Here is a 22851-nt window from a genome sequence, read left to right as displayed (position 1 = left end):
TGACCCTTCCCCGCACTATTAACGCTTGTATTTTAATTTTTTTTACTCTCAGAAAGAGCCGTTTGTAGAATGATCTGCCTCAGGTGCCAAAATAACTTGGCCAGCCTTGAGTTCTATGTACCTAGCTTTGTGTGCCAAGGATGTGGGTGGTGCTGTGGTCTAAACCACTGAGCCTCTTGGGCTTGCCAATCAGGTCAGCAGTTCGAATCCCCACAACGGGGTGAGGTCCCGTTGCTCCGTCCCAGCTCCTGCCAACCTAGCAGTTTGAAAGCACGCCAGTGCAAGCAGATAAATAGGTACCACTGCGACGGGAAGGTAAACGGCGTTTCCATGTGCTCTGGTTTGCGCCATGGTGTCCTGTTGTGCCAGACCAGAAGTGGTTTAGTCATGCTGGCCACATGATCCAGAAAGCTGTCTGTGGACAAACACCGGCTCCCTCGGCCTGAAAAGTGAGATGAGCACCGCAACCCCATAGTTGCCTTTGACTGGACTTAACCATCCAGGGGTCCTTTACCTTTTTTTTTTTTTTACCAAGCTAAATGTTATGGGCCATCCCTCCACATTGCTGCTGAAGAGTAGCGGCCGCATCCTCTGTTCACAAAGCATATTCCAGATACAGTGTGTGTGTGTTTGTGTGCTTTCCCGGAGAATGTTTCCCAGAATTCTCCGCAGTGGCTTTGGTGGTAAACAAGTCCATACGAAGCCGGAATGTTTGAAAGCCACTTTCTACGGGTAAAAGCTTTTATTAAAGGGCTTTATCCGTCTAATTGCTCTGTGCTAGGGCTAATGGTGCTAGCTGCTTCATAAATAATCAAATGTTGGTTAAAAGTGATATGGATTGATTTATGGGCATATTGTGATTACACGTCTGATTCCTCCCTTTGTGGGCATGAGAGGTGCTTTCGTTTTGTGAGAACTCCCTCTGAGGCACCACAAAGGCAACTATGGGGAAAAAGGATGGTGGCATAAAGTTGATTCAAAGCCTCGCTGAGATAGCATCCACTAAATCTCAGTGCCTATCTGATCGTCATATTTGAGGCGGGAAAGAATGCCGTCCCCACTTATACATGTAGGATTGGTTAGGGACAGTGGCGTGTTTTTCATAGGTGAACAAGGCCAGAGGCACCAGCTTTCAAGGTGATGGGGGGCTGACATGGTGTGTGTGACATCATGCCTCCCTCACTAAGCCAGGCAGAAGCCAGGCCTCTGACAGGATGCCTCCTTCCCAAAGCCTTTGATTCCCAGGCATCTCTTAAAGGCCTTTTTACGCTGACAGGACTTTGCTTATTTGACTGGTGCTTATTTGAATTATTTTTAATGGCGCTTCACGTTTCCCAGTTGTACGTTGCCCTGGCAGCTTGTACAGTGCTACCTCAGGTTAAGAACTTAATTTGTTCTGGAGGTCCGTTCTTAACCCGAGGTACTACTTTAGCTAATGGGGCCTCCCGCTGCCGCACGATTTCTGTTCTCATCCTGAGGTAAAGTTCTTAACCCGAGGTACTATTTCTGGGTTAGCGGAGTCTGAAACCTGAAGCGTCTGTAACCTGAAGCACCTGTAACCCTGTAGTATGGAAAGAACAAAGGGAAGGAAGGGAAGAAAAGATGGCGGCCTGCATCTGTGAAGGAGGCGTAATAGCTTCAGGGTATCTAGGCTTTGTGCCTCCCTGTCTCCCTCAGAGCGGAGGGAGGTATTCTGCACAGTTACCTAGAAAATTAGCTCAACTGACATTATGCTGCGCGTTCACTCGCTTAAAAAACAACAACCCAGTAACAATAACAAGAGAAAGGTGGCAAAGCGCCCTTTCTGCAGCCCTGTCAGTGTCAGCAGGGTGCCTTGGAGTCCGGGCGCCTCATTAGGTGGCACTGGCAGCCCAGGGTGCCTCACCCATACTGCGGCTGTGCCTGTCTGCAGGTTTCCCTAATGAGGCCAGCCGTGTCTAGCAATCCTTTGAGGCCTGCTGCCTTGGGCGGGGGGCGCAGAGTGGGGAGCTGCCTTCAGCACCGAGTTTGCAAACGGGAGAGCAGTCAGTCGCTGCCTACCTTTTGATTAGTGCCTTGAGGTAGTGGAGAACTTTGAAAAAGCGACCTGGGAAGGGAAGGATCCCAGGCAGACACACATAGCTCCCTTGTTAGTTTCTTCTGGCAGGGGAGGGAAAGGCTGACAGGCCTCGTTTGTTTTATTTGGCTTTGAAACCCACATCCAGGCACAAACAGCGGGGAACAGCATGGGCCCACTTAATTTCTAAGTGGTAGGTGCTCATATTCTGTTTTGCTATCAGTTTTGCTTTGGAATTCCAAGAAAACAGCAGCAGCAACAACAGACACATTGCTGAAACCAGTGGTTAAAATCAGTGTGGCTTTGAGAGGTTCTTTCTGCCATCTTGATTCAATACAAATTCTATGCAAACACAGGCAGAAACCTACTTCTCAATCTCGGGAACCATCATGCCGAATTTGGTTATGCTATCTTAAGAGCAGTCACGAAATTAAAAGAGGCCTGCTTCTTGGGAGAAAAGCAATGACAAACCTAGACAGCATCTTAAAAAGCAGAGACATCACCTTGCTAACAAAGGTCCGTATACGGTAGTTAAAGCTATGGTTTTCCACGTAGTGATGTATGGAAGTGAGAGCTGGACCATAAAGAAGGCTGATCGCCGAAGAACGGATGCTTTTGAATTATGGTGCTGGAGGAGACTCTTGAGAGTCCCATGGACTGCAAGAAGATCAAACCTCTCCATTCTGAAGGAAATCAGCCCTGAGTGCTCACTGGAAGGACAGATCGTGAAGCTGAGGCTCCAATACTTTGGCCACCTCATGAGAAGAGAAGACTCCCTGGAAAAGCCCCTGATGTTGGGAAAGATGGAGGGCACAAGGAGAAGGGGACGACAGAAGACGAGATGGCTGGACAGTGTTCTCAAAGCTACCAGCATGAGTCTGACCAAACTGCGGGAGGCAGTGGAAGACAGGAGTGCCTGGCGTGCTCTGGTCCATGGGGTCATGAAGAGTTGGACACGACTGAACGACTAAACAACAACTGCATCTTAAGAGTGAATAAAACAAGCGTGTCTCCAAGCTATGTTGAAGAGCATGTAGGTTGTTGTTGGTTTTATGGTACACTGCCCAGATATCTTACTATTATTGGGCAGTGTATGCTGTAAATTCAAGTATGATCCTAGCCCTGATGCTCGGGGGGTGGGGGTGGGCAGTGTTGTCTAAGGCTCCCGTTGTGCATTCATTTCTCCCCCACTAAAAAAAACCCCTCCAAATAAAACCAAATAATTCTGCAAGGCCAGCCCCTAGACCACTAGCCAGTGTGGTGTAGTGGTTAAGAGCGGTAGTCACGTAATCTGGGAAACCGGGTTCGTGTCTCCGCTCCTCCACATGCAGCTGCTGGGTGACCTTGGGCCAGTCACACTTCTGTGAAGTCTCTCAGCCCCACTCACCTCACAGAGTGTTTGTTGTGGGGGAGGAAGGGAAAGGAGAATGTTAGCCGCTTTGAGACTCCTGAAGGGGAGTGAAAGGCGGGATATCAAATCCAAACTCTTCTTCTTCCTCTTCTTCACTGGCACTTAGCCAGGCTCCTAACCATTAAAGGAGTGCGAACGCTGCCATTAAACAGTGGTGGTATGTTTTTGGTTGAAAGTGGAATGCCTCTCAAATGGCAGCAAGCACACTCACAAGTGTGTGTACTCGGTGGACAGCATCGATGACAGTTTTGACATGTGACAAAAACAGACCTAGTAAAGTTTGGGAAAGCCACCTCCTATTCCCCTTTGTACTGCAATAGCATTGGGTAGAAGAGAGCTCTCTCTCTCTCTCTCTCTCTCTCTCTCTCTCTCTCTCTCTCTCTGTGTGTGTGTGTGTGTGTGTGTATCTCAGGAGTGTCACAGCCTGGTGGCAGTTTGTGCCGTATGCATTTGCCGTTCTTCCTGTGAGCTGTCCAATTACTGCAGCTCTGGGAAGCAGAAGTCGCATTTAAAATAACACCTGGTAGCCAAGGTGGAATTATAAGCACGGCATGCTTGTTACGCAAAAAAGGTCTGTGTTTAACAGCAGCCCAGCATCGCCCCAGCGAGGCGGTCAGTTCAGAGCTACAAAAGGTCCCGCTTGAACACTTTTTTGTGTTCTGAACCTCTTTTCCTCATCTTCCCTGCTCTTCCTCCCACCATTTTGGCATATTCTCTCTCACTCACTCTCTCTCTCTCTCTCTCTCTCACCCACACACCCACACACCCACACACCCACACACCCACACCCCATCCCAGACATTAGGCTGCACTGGAGTCTCTTAGCAAAACAAAGTATGACTCCTCACCCAGCCCTCCACTCTGTTCTAGGTATTGTGGGGTTGGAGTAGCAGAATGTCACTGTAGGAACGGACTCATTTTTAGAATTTGGAATTGGAACGTGGAGGGCCAGTCGCTGTCAGGAGCTCGGCCTATACTTGAGTAGGACCCTGGCAGAGACACATGCACGACTGGCATGTTCTCTCCCTCCTGGTCGATCGTTCGGGAGCTTCAAAAGCTTTCTTCAGCCCGAACATCATAGCGACCGATGCCAACCGACACCGGCACACTTAGGGATCTGCAGAGTTTGGGCATCATGCATAACAGACCTCAGCAACTCAGCATTTTGGCTAATCTACTTTATTTACATATAAACACACACGGAGCACTGCAACATGGCTCCCTTTCTCCCTAGCATCAGACAGCAAAAAGAAAAAGAGCAAAGGACAATAGTCCCACTTCACGAAACACAGTAACACAAACATCCTGACTCCGTCACTTCCCACTCTGTGGAGTCAAAACATATACTGTCATGTGGTAGACAAAAATCCCATGACTGCAATCATGGAGCAGGAATTCTAACAGTCGCTACCAAGGTTAGGGGTGGGGCAGTGATTGGATTCAGTTTGCCTTTAAAGCTGACCCTTTCAAATCCACCCTTCCTGGAACAATGTGAGAACCAAAACACAGCCATCTTTCAATGTTTGCGCTTATCCACATTTAGGAATGCATTTCTCCGACAGCAAGCGATGTTTACAAAATTGCATATATTAAGTGAAAGTGTGGGCCCCCCCAAATGAATACAGTGGTGCCTCGCAAGGCGAAAAGAATCCGTTCTGTGATTCTCTTCGTCTAGCGGTTTTTTCGTCTTGCGAAGCAAGCCCATTGACGGATTAGCGGATTAGCGCTATTAGCGGCTTATCGGCTTATCGGATCAGCTGATAAGCGGCTTAGCGGCTTAGAAAAAGGGTGGGGAACCCGCAGGAACTCGAAAATGTCTTGCGAAGCAAGCCCACAGGCAATTCATTTTGCGAAGCACCTCCAAAACGGAAAACTCTTTCGTCTAGCGAGTTTTCCGTCTTGTGAGGCATTCGTCTTGCGGGGCACCACTGTATATTAGTGAAAATAACATACAGAAATGCATTCAGGAGAAACCGCAAAAATGCGTACATTTAGAAACTGTATAGAAGAATGTGTCGATTAGGAGAGATCACATTAAAATGCTGAAGTTTTTTTAAAAACACAAATTGCTGCAGAGATGTGGAGAACAGAATTTAAGATTGGAAAAATGAGAAGCGGAAAGAAATCTTTCCACCCCTAATCAAGATGGATCTCAGGAAGAATCATAGGGTTTTCTTGCAACTTGAATCCTTTGGTTCGGGCCCTGGCCTCCAGAGCAGGAGAAATTGTGTTCACCTGTTTCTTTTTTCCCCAGAAACTTGAATGAAGGAAAATGCAGCCCAGCAGGTGCATTGCTTAGGAAACTTAAGCATGACCAAAGATTAATAAAGGATGTGAAAATACAAATTAGATCAATAATCCCCTCTGCAGCCCTCTGTGTTTGAGTTGGATTTCCTGTACAATCTCCATGGCACAAATACATGATAAAAGGTTGCCAAGTTGCAAAGGAGGACAGTGGATCGCACGAAGCTGCCAAGACAGTGTGTTTTTTTGTGTGTGGACAGGCGGAGTCCCCCCAACCCCAGGCGACCCCCGAGCGGAATAATGACTCAAGGCAATGTGCTATGGGGATTAAAATTGGCCACAACTTTATTAAATTTCAGATGTAGGGAGAATGGATAGGTTTGATCTTCTTGCAGTCCATGGGACTCTCAAGAGTCTCCTCCAGCACCATAATTCAAAAGCATCAATAGAAATGTTTAAAAATAAATAATGAAATAAAAGACACCCAAGTTTTATTTCAGTCCCCTCCAACATCTGGGGAGTGGTTTGAGGGGGGAGGGTTGCCAACTAGCTGTTTCTTTCCATTTTTTTCCTGTCCAGCAGATGTCCATTGGCATCTGTTTCTCCTCTTCCTGTTCAGTTTTCTTCTTCTGGTTTTGCATTCTGGCTCGTTCTCCACCGCCCCACTCCCATCTTGTCTCTCCTAGACAAGAAAACAAGAACATCATTTCGGGGCCAGGTAGCGGCAGATGGGACTGACAGAAGGAGAAACATATCTTTGCGCACAAGTGTATATTTATATTACACGAGCCGGCGCATAACACCAAATAAGCCCAAACCTGGGACCATAATAACTCCAGCAACTGTATCTATGGTAACGCAAGCTCACATATAACTCTGGCGAGTCACAGTTAATGAAAACCTTTGGGATGTTGGCTGTTTAATTGTCTCCCTTTATGTTATTTCTTTTTGAGGGTGCTTTGAAAAATCATCGGTATTTAAAGAAATGTAACGAGAGAAGCTATAATTGTACCTGCCAAAGCCCAAAGCCCGACGTGAACCTCGAAGTCAAGGCGGGGGAAGTTTGTGTGTGTGTGTGTGTGTGTGTGTGTGTGTGTGTGTGTGTGTAGGAGGGATGGCTTCATGGGAGGGGGGTGGAATTATTAGAGGGGAGAGAAAAAGACAATTTTGCAAGTCACCAAACTGGTTCGGCAATGGCACAATTTCACACTTGATCAAACTGGCCCAACATGGGCTCCTTTTATCCAGCATGAAACCTTTATTGTCTCATTTGCCATACATAAAGATTGAGGCTCCCGTCCAACACTGATTTGAGCCCATTGTGTGCTAGAGAGAAAGTGGCAGAAATCACATCTGTCTGCGGCGCTCATTATGTATGGCATAAAAAGGACTGATTTGGGGGGTAAATTATACCGGGGGGGGGTGTCCCTGTTGATTTTATAGTTTTCCAATCAACAAACTGGATTTAGAAAAGTTAGGTGCATGCCCTGTTATTTCCACCTGGGGGGTTCATTTGACATTGTTTCCCTTTATTTTGGTCCTTAAAATATAGGCTTTTTTGTTTAGTGAATAATCAAGTCAGGCTTTCCTAAAAACAAATTGCAACGGTTCGATGAATATGATCAGGCTTTAAATATACGTGCATAAACGGATATTCTTAAAATATGAGAGTTATGCTACATATAGCTATTAAAATGTTGAGGTTTAATTATTCGTAACTGTCTTCACCAAGGTGGTTCCTTCCAGACGTCTTGGATTACAATGTACATCTGCCCCGGCTGATTTATAGCAACGCCAGTTACTTTTCTTTCTATGGCAACAACGAACAATTAAGAACGCAGTCCCTGAATGATCGTAAGGTCAAACAGGCACAGTCTTAGTTCCTGGAAGCATTTGCTTAAAAGAAAAGATGCAGTTTCGTTTTCCATTAGATCAACTCACCAACTGACTTGTTTTTAAAATATAAAGGGTAAAGGGACCCCTGACCATTAGGTCCAGTCGTGACCGACTCTGGGGTTGCGCGCTCATCTCGCTCTATAGGCCGAGGGAGCCGGCGTTTGTCCGCAGACAGTTTCCAGGTCATGTGGCCAGCATGACTAAGCCGCTTCTGGCGAACCAGAGCAGCACATGGAAACGCCGTTTACCTTCCCGTCAGAGCAGTCCCTATTTATCTACTTGCACTTTGACGTGCTTTCGAACTGCTAGGTTGGCAGGAGCTGGGACTGAGCAACGGGAGCTCACCCCGTCACGGGGATTCGAACCGCTGACCTTCTGATCAGCAAGTCCTAGGCTCTGTGGTTTAACCCACAGCGCCACCCGCATCCCTCTTTTAAAATATATTTTTTATTAAATATTTCTTAGTTTACAAAAATACGTGCATTGTCTTTTTTCAAGTTGTGTTTTCTACAGATCAGTTTCATTTGTTGTGAGACATTAGTGTCACATACATTGTTAGGTTAGGAAGAAAAGGGGAAGAGAAGGGGAGGGGGAATGGTGGGTTGGGTGGGGTGGCAAAGCTTCTATTCTACTTAGTGTATGTGTGGGGTTTTGTGTGGGTCAGCGTCAGTTGTGTGGGTTCTCTTACTATTCGCTTGTTGTATTTCCTTGGTGCTGAAGGAGGTTGGGCGTAGCCTAGGGTATGGTTGGTTATCTTTGGTTGGCTGTAGTGAGATTTGTTTTTGTGTATGAGGGGGGTATCAATCAATCAATATCCTTTATTCGACTGATAGTCAGAAATAAAACACAATAATTATAAACTATAACATCATAGGGGTACATAAATAAGGTAGGGCCACAGTACTAGACCTCTCACAAATAACCCACATCAAGGCATTCAGTTATACGTTTCCGACACTTGAGTGCCAGGAAAAGAAATTTAGCCACTGACAAAGTTGTTTTCCCAGAAGACTTATTTAGCAGATATGCTGTCTGCTTTCCTCTTTGTCGGGAACTGAGCTGGGGTAAGTATGGAGTTATAAGATACTGTCTTAAATCGTTGTAGCTGGGACAGTTCAGTAAAATGTGCTCTGTGGATTCTACCTCACCCAATGCACAGTGGCATAATCTCTGGTCATATGGGACTCCTCCATATCTTCCCTTCAGGACCGCCGAGTCAAGAACATTCAGCCTAGCCACAGTAAATAGTCTGCGGTATCCCACGTAGTGGATATCCGCCAGGTAGCGAGCTGGAGCAGCCCGATACAACTGCTCCCCCAGAAACAACCCAGGTTTCACACGGGCTATGTCCTCCTTAATCTATATCCCTTAATCTTTGAGCGATCACCGCCTTTGCGTGGCTATACGTCATGGACTCTATATAAAGGGAGGACAGTGAGGGGGGTATGTATGTGTGCGTTTTTGGGTCTTCCAAGATAATAATGCGCACTCACATCATAAAGAGCTCATCACCCTTCTACTCTCAGCAGCCAGAAGCATCATAGCCAGACACTGGAGAGACCTGTCAGGAGTAAGCATAGACCAATGGTATCAAATAGTATGAGAAACAGCATTAGAAAAACTAACCAATAAACTGAAACTGACACGGGGCCAAATAGATGAAGACACATTCACCCCGATTTGGTTCCCCTTTATCACATACACAGCCCAACAAGACAACAACAAAAATTCGCCGACAGCATACGAAGTAATCTGGCTTAACTGACCAATTTACCATATTTTTCTTTCTTTTTTAAAAAATAACTTTTTTATTCAAAATTAAAACAAAACATATCACCCAGAAACATATCATCCTTTTCCCTCCCCCCCCCCAGGCTCCCTCAGCCTGAAAGCGAGATGAGCACCACAACCCCATAGTCAGCTTTGACTGGACTGAACCGTCCAGGGGTCCTTTAGCTTTACCATACCCATTCATGGAAAAGGCTTCAGGAGAAAACCCTGGGGATGAATCCATATCTGCTGCCTTGCAGGACATCTTTGCGGGGCGGGAAGACTAAGAAGTAAACCAGGCTTCCTCAACCTCCAGATGTTTTGAGACTACAGTTCCCAGCATCCCTGACCACTGGTCCTGCTAGCTAGGGATCATGGGAGTTGTAGGCCAAAAAAAACAAGTGGAGGGCCGAGGTTGAGGAAGCCTGAAGTAAACCCTATACAAATCCAGAGTCGACTCCCTCAGGAAGTTGGATGGTGGCTTGCACACCTCCTTCCAGCAACTCCTGCAGCCAACCTGGTGCCAAAAGTATTGCTCTGTTTTCCTTTGGACACACCAGCGAGGCCAAGAGGGAGTCTTGTCGTCTGGGCAGCCTAGGACCTCCAGACACACTGCGCAGGCTTGCGCCCCCGGTAGGTCACTTTAGTGCTGTTCATGCAGTGGTTTGACTTCACCCCCAGAGGCGCACTCCATTGACTCTCGAGACAGACGGATTTCAGCAAGTGATACACATCTAAGGATAGAAACAACCCAATTAAACACATTTTGCACCACCATAAAGCAAGCTTTGTGGGACGTGGGTGGCGCTGTGGGTTAAACCACAGAGCCTAGGACATGCCGATCAGAAGGTCGGTGATTCGAATCCCTGCTCCTGCCAACCTAGCAGTTCGAAAGCACGTCAAAGTGCAAGTAGATAAATAGGTACCGCTCTGGCGGGAAGGTAAACGGCGTTTCCGTGCACTGCTCTGGTTCTCCAGAAGCGGCTTAGTCATGCTGGCCACATGACCCGGAAGCTGTACGCCGGCTCCCTCGGCCAGTAAAGTGAGATGAGCGCCACAACCCCAGAGTCAGCCACGACTGGACCTAATGGCCAGGGGTCCCTTTACCTTTAAAGCAAGCTTTGCATTTGGGGAAGGCAGAACCAATTCCAACACAGGAGGCAGCGGTTACAAATCACTGGTCTCTGCAGCCACAGCAGGTGCTGTGATTCTCCAATAGTTTATGTTCACCCGCAGAGGCGCACTCCATTGCCACTAGAGCAGGCGTGGCCAGACTTGGCCCTCCAGCTGATTTGGGACTACAATTCCCATTACCCCTGACCACTGGTCCTGTTAGCTAGGGATGATGGGAGTTGTAGTCCCAAAACAGCTGGAGGGCCTAGTTTGGCCATGCCTACTCTAGAGACAGACGGATGCCAACAAAAATACTGCTTTAAAACAGCCATGGGTTCCCCCAAAGAATTCTGGGAGCAGTAGTTTGTTAAGGGTGCTGAGCATTGTTAGGAGATTCCTTTTCCCTTCACAGAGCCACAATTCCCAGAGTTCCCTGTGAAGACGGACAGATTGTGAAACCACTCAGAGAGCGGTAGCTCTGTGAGGGGAAAAGGGGCCGCTAAACAATGTTCAGCCCCCTATTCTGTCAGAAATTTGGGTTGGGGTGTGGGGAGCCACGACTGTTTAATGGTGGTATCAGAGGGTTTCAAACATAATGACCACTCCCCGCTTAAAACGGGGGGCGCCCTTTGCGTGGACGCGTGCAGCCCCTAGATCTGGAGTGGCCCCAACAGCATAGGCTTGGCTTTGCCTTCCCTCAGGTGTGATACCTGGAGGTCTCCGCCTACCTCAGTCAGTTGTCCAATCCCACCTGGGGGAAGCGTTGCCAAGGAGACCAGGCCAGGTAGGGGAGGGATTACCTGTCCACACAATAGAGGGAGGATCTTACCTAGGAATCCTCACTTGGCTCCAGAGCTTCTCCCACCCTACCCACCCTCAGTTAATGTCTTATTTTGCAGGTTAACTTGTCTTCACAGGTTTTGCAGGTTAACTTTTCTTCACAGGTATGCGGGCGCTGCTACGTTAAGGTCGCTGTTAAAGGGCCGGAAAGGAATTTCCCTGCATTGGCAGGTTTTGCCTTTCCCGTAGCAAAACGTCACAACTTTGGCGGTATCAGGCCTTGGGCGGAATCCTTTTGTCCATCTTCCTCTTTGCGGCGGCGATACCAGGGTTCCCTGTTAAAGGGGTTTTCTGAAGGGAGGCTTTGGCCGTACACCGAAAGGTCGTCATTGCTCTCTCCTGCGGCGTCGGCGTTACGGGGGCGGCCATCTCTGCTTGAACATATGTTCTCCAGAGCCGGCCCATCCCCCACACACACACCGGATAACCCTGATGCTCCCTAGGTCCCCGGCTGGGGACCGGGGAGGGAGAACGCCCAATGCCTGAGCCAAGGTCTACCCACATTTGAAATTTAATAAAGTTGTGGCCAATTTAATCCCATAGCACGTTGTCTTGAGTCGTTATTCCACATGACGGGGGGACCGTGCAGGATCTGGGGACTCCGCCTGTCCACGCAATGTTGTGAACATGGCCACAGTGTGAAAGCATTAGGGAAGCACTGCAGAATAAATTCACAACTTGTGCACTATTATTGAGTGCATCAGTGCTATGCTGCAGGAAATACTGGCCACAAAACCCCCACATCAGTCTGGAGAGACCCTGAGTAAACATGCCCAGGAGAAAACTGATGTGTCTCCTCACACAAAGCTCCCTTGTTTCAGCTGTTAACTATTGAACCTGATGATGGAGATTGACTTCACCTGCAGATCTCTGTTTAGGCCATTCCTCCTTCTCCTCTTGCTGCCTTAATTTTCAAGCGCCACCACCTGATTTTTCCCCTCTGCCCCTCATGGAGCTGCTTTCTCTCTTAAGAACGTGCTTCCTGGCAGTACAGAGGCTTTGCTCTCCACCCATCACTCTGTAGCCCTTGTCTCTGTTTCCCCCCTTCCTTCCTTTTCCCTGAACCTCCAATTTGGAAAGTCGAAGAAGTCAAAAGTCTCCTGGAGCGACTCTCATTGGCAGGAGTTCTTTGAATCTAGGTAAAGCTGCTTTTGAACTGTTATAGTTGCAAGGGTGGGTTAGGGTTGAAATGTATATTCCAGAGCGCCTGCCACACACCATATTGGCTCTGGGATGTTTGTGTTTCTTTTTATTATTTGGCTTTTAAAATGGTCTCTCAATTGGCAGCAGGAGGGTACCCTGAAAAGAGACTTAAGGACAACACTCATTCTTGACCTCCTGGATTGATTCAGTTAGGATAGGGAGACAAGCAGAAGGGCAAAATGGAAACATGTGTCTTTAGGCATACGCAGAGTGCCTTTTCTGGAACTAGCAACCCGTACTTGAGTATTGGGAAGTGGGGGATGTCATATAGAATAGGAGAACAAGAACAACATACCTTTAAAGAAGATAGGAAAATGTTTATTGAATATATGGGGGGGGGGGAATTGTGTACACTTGAAAACCTTGGTAGTATTACGATAAATTCAAGTTTTGATGGATGTAATAATGGATGACTTAATGGTTTAGTTTATGTAAAATTTGCAGGGATTTATGATATGCAAAATGAACCATGGAAAGAGAAGAAAGGAAGTCATTGGCATTTTAAGGTTGCTTAAACGAATATTCTAAATTGTAAAACAGAAAATTTAATAAAAATTATACATGAAAAAAGGAAGTGAGGGATAGGAGGCTTGGTGTGCAAGTTGAGGGGCCTGTGGGAAGTGAATGGGGGGGGGGGAGACGAGGCCTTGACTGTTAAGGACTAGGAACTTGAAATTGTTGCAAAGAGTGGCAGAACAGCAATTAAGGGATGACTTTAGATAGAGAAGTGAAATGGGTTGACTGTCACTGCTTTATCACCTCTGCCTCCAAGTCCCCTCACAATTGTAGCTTTGCACAGGTGTTGAAAGTAGCTGCTGCTTCTTTTTTTGGCAAGTTTTCGCAATACAATAAAAGAAACAAACCAATCTACAGGAAGTAAAGAAACGAAATAAAGGAAGAAGGAACAGAAAAAGAAACGACAAGATCCTTCCTCATCTTAACTTTCATCCCCTACAGAGGAAGGTGTGCCCTCCCAGCTCTCACCTGGGCTCATCCCCCTCTTCTTACAGGCTCTCAAACTGTCCTTTTCCTTCCTCTGTTTGCTGTTCTTACCAAAGTACAATGAGAGAGAGAGAGAGGGTGTGTGTGTGTGTGTGTGTGTGAGTGAGTGAGAGAGAGAGAGAGAGAGAGAGAGAGAGCAATAATATAAGAATAATGATAAACACCCAAGGGAGATAAAAGTAAAGAGAGAGAAATAAAGACCTCCAGCTATCCGCCTGTCAGTTGTGTATACAATTATTTCTTCAAAATAGTCAAATGCTCAATCTACATTATTCAATTATTCCTCGCTTTGCTGGACGTTATTTTCCCAGCCTTCCAGCCGGTGCTCTCAGTTTGTTTTCGCTTCTCAATGAGGAAAGTCTGAAGATTTTCCAGTTCCTGCCTTCACGATTGTAAAACAACTCCCCTTTATTCTTTATCTCCTTCTCCAAAAAAAGAGGTTGTTTTTAAAAAAGTCTGTATTTGTATATTAATGCATAGCAGTTCGGTTGCTTTAAAACCTTAATTCGCGTCCCAATCCAGAGCTGAAAGTAACTTTTTGATGGTGTTGCTCTTTTTTAAAGCTGAGCAGCTGAACTGACTTGAAACTGATATTGCCTATAGCAGGCATCCCCAAACTCAGACCTCCAGCTGTTTGGGGACTACAACTCCCATGATCCCTAGCTAACAGGACCAGTGGTCAGGGATGATGGGAATTGTAGTCCAATAATAATAATAATAATAATAATAATAATAATTATAATTTATCATTTATACCCCGCCCATCTGGCTGGGTTTCCCCAGCCACTCTGGGTGGCTTCCAACCGAACACTAAAATACAATAACCTATTAAACATTAAAAGCTTCCCTAAACAGGGCTGCCTTCAGATGTCTTCTAAAAGTTTGGTAGTTATTTTTCTCTTTGACATCCGGTGGGAGGGCGTTCCACAGGGCGGGTGCCACTACCAACAAGGCCCTCTGCCTGGTTCCCTGTAACTTGGCTTCTCGCAGCGAGGGAACTGCCAGAAGGCCGTTGGCGCTGGATCGCAGTGTCCGGGCAGAACGATGGAGGTGGAGACGCTCCTTCAGGTATACTGGACCGAGGTCGTTTAGGGCTTTCAAGGTCAGCACCAACACTTTGAATTGTGCTCGGAAACGTACTGGGAGCCAATGTAGATCTTTCAAGACCGGTGTTATGTGGTCTCAGCAGCCGCTCCCAGTCACCAGTCTAGCTGCTGCATTCTGGATTAATTGCAGTTTCCGGGTCACCTTCAAAGGTAGCCCCACGTACAGCGCGTTGCAGTAGTCCAAGCAGGAGATAACCAGAGCATGCACCACTCTGGTGAGACAGTCTGCGGACAAGTAGGAGAAGAGGAGGAGGAGGAGTTTGGATTTGATATCCCGCTTTATCACTACCCGAAGGAGTCTCAAAGCAGCTAACATTCTCCTTTCCCTTCCTCCCCCACAACAAACACTCTGTGAGGTGAGTGGGGCTGAGAGACTTCAGAGAAGTGTGACTGGCCCAAGGTCACCCAGCAGCTGCATGTGGAGGAGCGGGGAAGTGAACCCGGGTCCCCAGATTACGAGTCGACTGCTCTTAACCACTACACCACACTGGCTCCGAGTTTGGGGATGCCTGGCCTATAGCATACACTGGGAGCCTTGCAGGAAGCGTTTGATCATAGGACTGCAGAGCTGGAAGTGACCAGGAGGGTTATGAAGCAGGAATGTTTTGGCCAATGTGAGACTCGAACCCATGACCCCAAGATTGAGTCTCACGCTCTACCTGTTTGGTTGTTTTTCCAGGTGCTCCCCATGATCTTCTGGGCATGGGGAGTCTTGTTGGAGGGCTGTCCTGTTGTGTGACTCCCCACCCCACCCACCCTCTTCTCCATCTCAACAGATGAAGGGTGATGGCCCTGTGCAATCCTGAGATGGCCTTGGCCTCCCACCTGAAGCGCAGCAGTCCGGTTCCGGTCCAGGGCGGCCCGTACTCCACTCTCCACTTCTTCCCTCGCACCAACAGGTCTTTCCCTCTGCTGACCCAAGAGGAGCTGGCAGAGACTCTGGATGGGTAAGTAGAAAGGTAAAGGTAAAGGACCCCTGGGCGGTTAAGTCCAGTCAAAGGCAACTATGGGGTTGCGGCGCTCAACTCGCTTTCAGGCCGAGGGAGCCGGGGTTTGCCCACAGACAGCTTTCCGGGTCATGTGGCCAGCAGGACTAAACCACTTCTGGCGCAATTGGAAGGAAACCAGAGTGCACAGAAACCCTGTTTACCTTCCTGCCACAGCAGTACCTATTTATCTACTTGCGCTGGCGTGCTTTCGAACTGCTAGGTTGGCAGGAGCCGAGACAGAGCAACGGGAGCTCATTCCGTCACGGGGGATTCAAACCGCTGACCTTCTGATCTGCAAGCCCAAGAGGCTCAGTGGTTTAGACCACAGCACCACCTGCGTCCATCCCAAGTCAAGTTCCTCAATGGTCCTCCTCTGGAGATACTGCTTCTTGAGGCTGCCTTGAAACCTTCTCTCTCTCTTATCCCTGTTGCGAGCAAGTGGACAGGCTGTTGCTCTAGCTGTCACGATCCTAGTGGTGCGCAGAAGTGGTGCCCTCTCAATCTGGGGCCCCAGAGCTTGTTAGACTACATCTCCCATCATCCCTGACCACTGGTCCTGCTAGCTAAGGATGATGAGAGTTGTAGTCGGGCCCAGTGGCGTAGCGTGGGGGGTGCAGGGGGGGCCGGCCGCACCGGGCGCAACATCTGGGGGTTAGGGTTAGGGGGCGCAAATCCACGGGTTAGGGGGCGCAAATCCACGGGTTAGGGGGCACAAATTACTTGCCTTGCCCCGGGTGCTGACAACCCACGCTACGCCACTGGTCGGGCCAACTTTTGGGACCCAAGGTTGAGAAAGCCTCTCTAGGCTGAGGGGGAAATCGATGGCCTTCTCTCAAAGTAGACCAGTGTTTCCCAAACTTAGGTCTGCAGCTGGTTTTGGACTACAATTCCCATCATCCCTGACCATTGATCTTGCAAGCTAGGCATGATGGGAGCTGTAGTCTGAAAAAAACAGTTGGAGACCCAAGTTTGGGAAACTCTGGTCTAGGGAATAAGCCCTGCTCAAAGCAGAAAAATCTCTTAAACAAGAGCTCAGAGGGTCTGTTGGCTTTAGAACAATCATGAAACTGTCAAGAAAGCTTACAACAGTTGGAGTTGTTGCTTTTCATCTAGAATTTGCAGGGCAACCAATATTTGGAATATTGTGTACAGTGCCAGTCGCTGCATCTCAAAAATGTAATGTGCAATGTGGGGGGGGGGGAACAGTGGCGGACTTCAGGCTTTAAAATTTCAGCGGTGCAGTGTGAAATGCCAAAATCCCGCCCTCCGCCGGACTCTCGCCTTCCGTTGTTCCTCGTTGTTGCAGCTCCCACTCGGCCCGGTGCCCAGTGAGGGTGAACCGGTTGCCCTCCCCTAAACTGCCTCTGAGTCTGAGGGGAACCAAAGCTGAGGAGCATAGGAGCCAGCTCCTTGGGGCCAAGGTCCCTTTGGGCCCCCCGATAAAATATTTGAGGGAGCTGGCCCCCTCCCCCAAGTTGGTGGTCATTGCCGTTCAAATGGTGTGCGTGTGCTGCCGCTTGTGATTATGTGGGGTGTGCCATTAAGGTAAGACAGGGAATACGCAGGAGAAACAATTTTGAGGAGATATGGAAGGTGTCTGTAGAATTTGTACCGTTAAAACAGAAAGGGGTCAAACCATCACAAGAGGCGCTGAAATTTTGGGAGGTTGGATAGTTACAATGGAATGGTCTCAGGGGTGGCGTGCACATTTTTTTCTTGTTTATTTATTATTATTACTTTGTCAAAGTAAAATAATAATAATAATAATAATAATAATAATAATAATAATAATAATAACCCAAAACCACCCCCAACAAAAAAATGCTGGGCATAGGCCTTTGGTCTGATCTGCCAGGTACAGTGGTACCTCGTGTTAAGAACTTAATTCGTTCCAGAGGTCTGTTCTTAACCTGAGGTACCACTTTAGCTAATGGGGCCTCCTGCCACCGCCGCACAATTTCTGTTCTCATCCTGAAGCAAAGTTCTTAACCCGAGGTACTATTTCTGGGTTAGTGGATTCTGTAACCTGAAGCGCCTGTAACCTGAACTAGCGCTGTATCTTCTGCTCTTATGACTGAAGCAATGTGAATCTGCTCACGCTTTTGACCTGCTGGCAGTAATTCTGTGTGTGGTTCCCCCCCCCTTCACTCTCCTCCTGCTAGCAGCCCCTATGACCTGAGCGACCTCCTCAGCCTGGACCTCTTTGAGAGCAGCCACTGCCCCACGCCCGACTTGCAGCTGATCAGAAGGATCGTCTCGCAGGTGGAGTTCTACCTCTCTGATGAGAACCTGTCGAAAGATGCCTTCCTCCTGAAGCACGTGCAGAAGAACAGGTTGGGCTTCGTCAGCATTAAGCTCCTGACATCTTTCAAAAAGGTAAGGCATTCGTGGTGGGAGGGCGGAGCAGCATGCGTTTTTAATATACCGTATTTTTTGCACCATAACACTCACTTTTTTCCTCCTAGAAAGTAAGGGGAAATGTCTGTGCGTGTTATGGAGCGAATGCCTGCGGCTGGCGGGGGGGGCGGGGGATCTGCTGCAGTCGTGAGCAGAGGATCCATGGTTCCCCTTCCTTCCCTCCTCCGTGGTTACAAAGCATGGATCCACATGGATCCTCAGGATTTTTGCATTGGGCTACTCCAAACTCACTGTCAGATCACATGTCTGTGGCCACAGCATGAACCACAAAATCATATATCCACTATTTCGTTTAGAATATTTTTTTATTGTTTTCCTCCTCTAAAAACTATGTGCGTGTTATGGTCTGGTGCGTGTTATAGAGCAAAAAATACAGTATATAATATTTTGATTAATTTTCCATTTTACAATATTTAAACACATCTTCATTATCCACTTCTTTTGCTCATATGAGCCTCTCAACTTCCCTCCCTCCCGCCTCACAGTTTTAAAAATTCATTTGTATTTCATAGCATTTATACATTTTCTATTTTACATTTCACTCATTCAGAATACAGTGGTACCTCAGGTTAAGTACTTAATTCTTTCCAGAGGTCCGTTCTTAACCTGAAACTGTTCTTAACCTGAAGCACCACTTTAGCTAATGGGGCCTCCTGCTGCCGCCGTGCCGCTGGAGCACGATTTCTGTTCTCATCCTGAAGCAAAGTTCTTAACCTGAAGCACTATTTCTGGGTTAGTGGAGTCTGTAACCTGAAGCATATGTAATCTGAAGTGTCTGTAACCTGAGGTACCACTGTATCACAATTTTTAAATTAATAAAGGGCAGTGACAACTATCATTACAAGTCTTCTTACAACCATGCTAGTGTTGTTAACTGCTTACAATGGTCCTTCAGGTATTGTATCAATTTACTCTGGTCTTTTTGGAAAGTTTGATCACCTTGGTTTCAGATTTTTCCGGTCAGCTTCGTCAGTTGCACAGAGTCCATCATCTTCATCTGCCACTCTTCTTTCGTTGGTATTTCTTGTTGCTTCCATTTTTTGCATGCGTTTGGATCCCAAGGTCAAAGCTGCGACCCCTGCATAGCTGTCAACTTTTCCCTTTTCTTGCGAGGAATCCTATTCGGAATAAGGGAATTTCCCTTAAAAAAGGGAAACGTTGACAGCTATGGACCTCTGTCTTCGGGCAGTTTGAGGGGAGGAGGCTGTAGCTTAGTGGCCAAGCGACCGCTTTGCATGGCAATGATCCCAGCTTCAATCCCTTGCAATTTCCAAGAGGAAAGACTCTTGTTCCAAATCTCTGGAGAGCCACTGCAGCTCAGTACAGACTATGCTAAGCTGGAAGGTCTGACTCTGTGTCCAATGTATGCTCTGTTCCAAGCCACATAGCTCTGTGGCAGTGATCACATGTTTAGCAAGCTGTGCCTGAGGAAGATGGAGCTGTGCAAATAATAATAATACAGTGGTGCCCCGCAAGACGAAATTAATTCGTTCCGCAAGTTTTGTCATCTAGCGAATTTTTCGTCTTGCGAATCACGAAATCCCATAGGAATGCATTGAAAATCAATTAATGCGTTCCTATGGTCAAAAAAAGTCCAAACAAAGCCAAATTTGGTACAACAACAGTTTATTAACTGCTCTTTAAAGTCACACATACTGTAAAGAGCAGTTCAAAAACTGAAGGGAAAATAAATTAACTTTATAAACAAAACATGTCTTTGTTTTTAGACAAAGGAAACAAAGTCGCGAGACGTTTTCGTCTTGCGAAACAAGCCCATAGGGAAATTCGTCTTGCGAGGCAAATCGAAAACGGAAAAACCTTTCGTCTAGCGAGTTTTTTGTCTTGCGAGGCATTCGTCTTGCGAGGTACCACTGTATTTGCACAGCTCCATCCCTCACTCTGAGAAGTGAAGCTACAGGAAACCAGGTAGAGGGCCTTCTTGGTAGTGGCACCTGCCCTGTGGAACACCCTCCCATCAGATGTCAAGGAGATAAAGAACTATCCAACTTTTAGAAGACATCTGAAGGCAGCCCTGTATCGGGGAGTTTTTAATGTTTGACGTTTTATTCTGTTTGTATACTGTATGTGTTGGAAGCTGCCCAGAGTGGCTGGGGCAACCCAGTCAGATGAGCGGGTAACAACAACAACAACAACAATAATAATAGCAATTTATTATTTATATGCCACCCATCTGACTGGGTTGCCCCAGCAATGGCCGCTCCCCACATTAACTGGGGGGTGGCTTTTGCGTGGTCGTGCACAGCCCCCCCCCTGACTATGAGACTTCCGGCAATGTAGCCTGGCTTCGGCCCCCCCCCAGCTGGGTACCTGGTGGTTTCCGCCTAGCTTCGACAATTAACCAATCCCAGCTGGGGGCGGGGCGTTGCCAGGGGAGTTGGTCAGGTAGAGTTATGACCGCCCCACACTCACAATAGAGGGTGTAGCTTACCTGTTAGTCCTTAGTCGGCTCCAAATCTTCGCCCAATGCCTAAGCCAAGGTCTTCCTACATCTGAAAGTTTAATAAAGTTGTGGCCAATTTTAATACCATAACACGTTGTCAGGTGTCATTATTCCACTTGGGGTTTGCCTGGGGTTTGTGGGGGTCTCCGCCTGTCCACGCAAATAAACACAGTAAGACATCAAACATTAAAAACTTTGCTATTTCGGGAGGGGGTGTTATTGGGCAGTTGTTCTTATTTTGATTATGCATTTTGTGGTTTTATATTTTGATTTCATTCTGTGAACCGACCTGAGACCTCCGGGTATAGAGCGGTATATAAATTCAATCAATCTAATCAAATAAATAATAATAATAATAATTAATAATTTTATTACTTTAAAGCATGCAAAACTGCCTCTCTTTCTCTTCTACTTCCCCCTCTCTTTTTTAACCAGGTGAAATATTTAACCAGAGATTGGCGAGTGACCCTTTATGCCCTGCAGTTTTCGGAGCTGCTGGAGGTCAACGAGGAAGGGACGAAGGTGCGCAGGAAGACCCCCGTCCCCGAACATCTGGTGAACATCCCTTCGAGCAAGATGCTGCTGGCCTGGAACGTCCTTCCATATGAGCCGGCTACCCAGAGCTCTCTCCAGTTCCAGATGACCTTCCTCAACAACATCACCAAGCTGTTCAGCCCCTTCGGTGACATCGCCTCCATCCGCATCCTGCGGCCTGGCAAGAAGCTCCCTTCGGATGTCAGCAAGTGCTCATCGCGGTACCCAGAGCTCTTGACCAAGTGCTGCGCCGTGGTGGAGTACGACAGCTTGGAAAGCACCCGGAAGGCTTTTGAGGAGCTGGTTCGCAGCCAAACTGCTCCCTCCTCCCTGAATGGGGACGCCATCAAGGTGGTTAGCCTCTCTGGAAGGGGCTCCAAGAAGAAGAGCGTGACCAGTCAGGAAGACGGTGAGGAGGCCGAGGAGGCTGAGAAACCAAGGATGTGGACCGGCGCGTTGCCTGACGGCCCTCCGCTTGCCTTTGAAGACTCCTTCTACAGCTCATCGACCGAGTCCGACGGCACGCCGGTATCCACTCCCATCCTGCCTCCGAACTTTCTCTCTGCTCCGGTCTGGCCCACTGCTGGCTTCTGCACCTCTGCTGGCCAGGCCTTCAAGCCCAATTTCTTCAGCATGCCCTGCGCCGGCCCTCGCCCGCTCCTGCACAAGCCGCTGTCGTGGCCGCTCTGCTTCCCTCCTCTCTCCGCGCCCAAGCCCAGCAACGGCCCTTGCGGGTTGCAGAAGCCGCCCAATTCCTGCTGGGAGACGAGCGGGCTCGGCGTGGGGGTTCTGTGGCCCCCAAAGCAGCAAGGACCAGCCTGCAGGCAGCAGCAGCAGCAGCAACAGCAGCTCCCCTCCCTGAAACCGGAGCCCCTGAGCTCAGCGCCCGCTTCCAAAAGGGTGCCTGAATCACTCCATGCCCGGCTGAAAGTGATTCGGCGTCCTCAAGGCCCGGATGGCACCAGGGGCTTCTACAACACGATTGGGCGGGGGAAGTCTGTTTTGCGGCACTAAACTTTACGAGCCTTTGGGGGTGGGTCAACTTAATATATGCTTACGGGGGGGGGAGCAGGTAGCATTTCTGGGCTGGGGGGGTCAAAGGAGAGGCACCCGAGAGTGTGTCTGTGCTGTGGAGAACTGTCTTGCACAGACACCATGTAGACTTCTTCTGAATCTCCCCCAGCTTGGTTTTCCTCCTCCTTTTTTGGCCTCTTTGGACTCTCTCTCTCTCTCTTTACCCTCCCCCCTCCCCTCATGCCTCGTGTGGTTTTGGCGCTTTGTGGGGTTCTCAACTTGCACCTCTGCTTTCAAGACTATCTCTCTGACTCAGGTGCCGTTGGTCTCCATCCAACCTTCCCCTTCCCCGTGACGCCTTCGTTTCTGTGTGTGTTTTTGGAACTTGACCTTCTGGATTGGTTGCATGGTACGATGAATATGGAGTGTGAATGGCTTAAGATTTGATGGATGCCGGCAGGTTTGTGCATAAGATGAGATTTTGAATGCTTGCCTCGTGTTGCTGTGAGAAATTGGTGATGGATCTGCTGTTTTTTTTTTTAAAAAAACAGTCAATTAAAAAAAGGGTGTGGACATGATCGCTTCGTTTCTCTTTGTTGTTGTTTTTTTGTCTATGGAAATCGTGAGATTTATGCACCGCTCTTGAGCACAAGAAAACTCAAAAGCGGTTTACAAAACGACAGCAAGAAAATGGAGGGGGAACTCACTGCCGTCCTCTGAAACATACAAAAGTTAAAGTAATAAAATTGCCTCCAACTTTCTAAGCTTCTTGGTGGACTTGTCTAAATAAGAAT

At 47.9% G+C, this 22851-nt stretch overlaps 1 protein-coding gene and 2 long non-coding RNA genes across 6 annotated transcripts in view; 1 reads left to right on the top strand and 2 right to left on the bottom strand.

Moving 5' to 3' along the window:
• Positions 1–19924, bottom strand: part of LOC310690877 — a 237370-nt gene extending 217446 nt beyond the window's left edge. The window contains exon 1 of the long non-coding RNA XR_014518242.1: positions 19867–19924. This is a non-coding gene — a long non-coding RNA (uncharacterized lncRNA). The remainder of the gene's footprint in view (positions 1–19866) is intronic.
• LOC310690621 (la-related protein 6-like) overlaps positions 1–22593 on the top strand; it is a 166408-nt gene extending 143815 nt beyond the window's left edge. For 3 of the 4 annotated variants that reach the window (XM_083469969.1, XM_083469967.1, XM_083469968.1), the window contains 3 exons: positions 15418–15588; positions 17793–18006; positions 20945–22593. In XM_083469969.1, coding sequence (XP_083326095.1) covers positions 15428–15588; positions 17793–18006; positions 20945–22057 — 1488 coding nt within the window. In that variant the 5' untranslated portion in view covers positions 15418–15427 and the 3' untranslated portion in view covers positions 22058–22593. The remainder of the gene's footprint in view (positions 1–15417; positions 15589–17792; positions 18007–20944) is intronic. The other variant, XM_083469970.1, reaches the window with a different exon arrangement.
• Positions 5718–9348, bottom strand: LOC310690914. The gene is made up of 2 exons (XR_014518281.1): positions 9101–9348; positions 5718–6393 (listed from the first exon to the last, which is right to left on the bottom strand). It is a non-coding gene; the product is annotated as an uncharacterized lncRNA (long non-coding RNA).
• Positions 22594–22851: the final 258 nt, after the last annotated feature.

Source organism: Podarcis liolepis (assembly GCF_965112155.1).
Source record: "Podarcis liolepis genome assembly, chromosome: 13".
NCBI lineage: Eukaryota > Metazoa > Chordata > Lepidosauria > Squamata > Lacertidae > Podarcis > Podarcis liolepis.
Note: the sequence above shows the minus strand (reverse complement) of the source record. Positions and strands in the feature narration are given on the sequence as shown.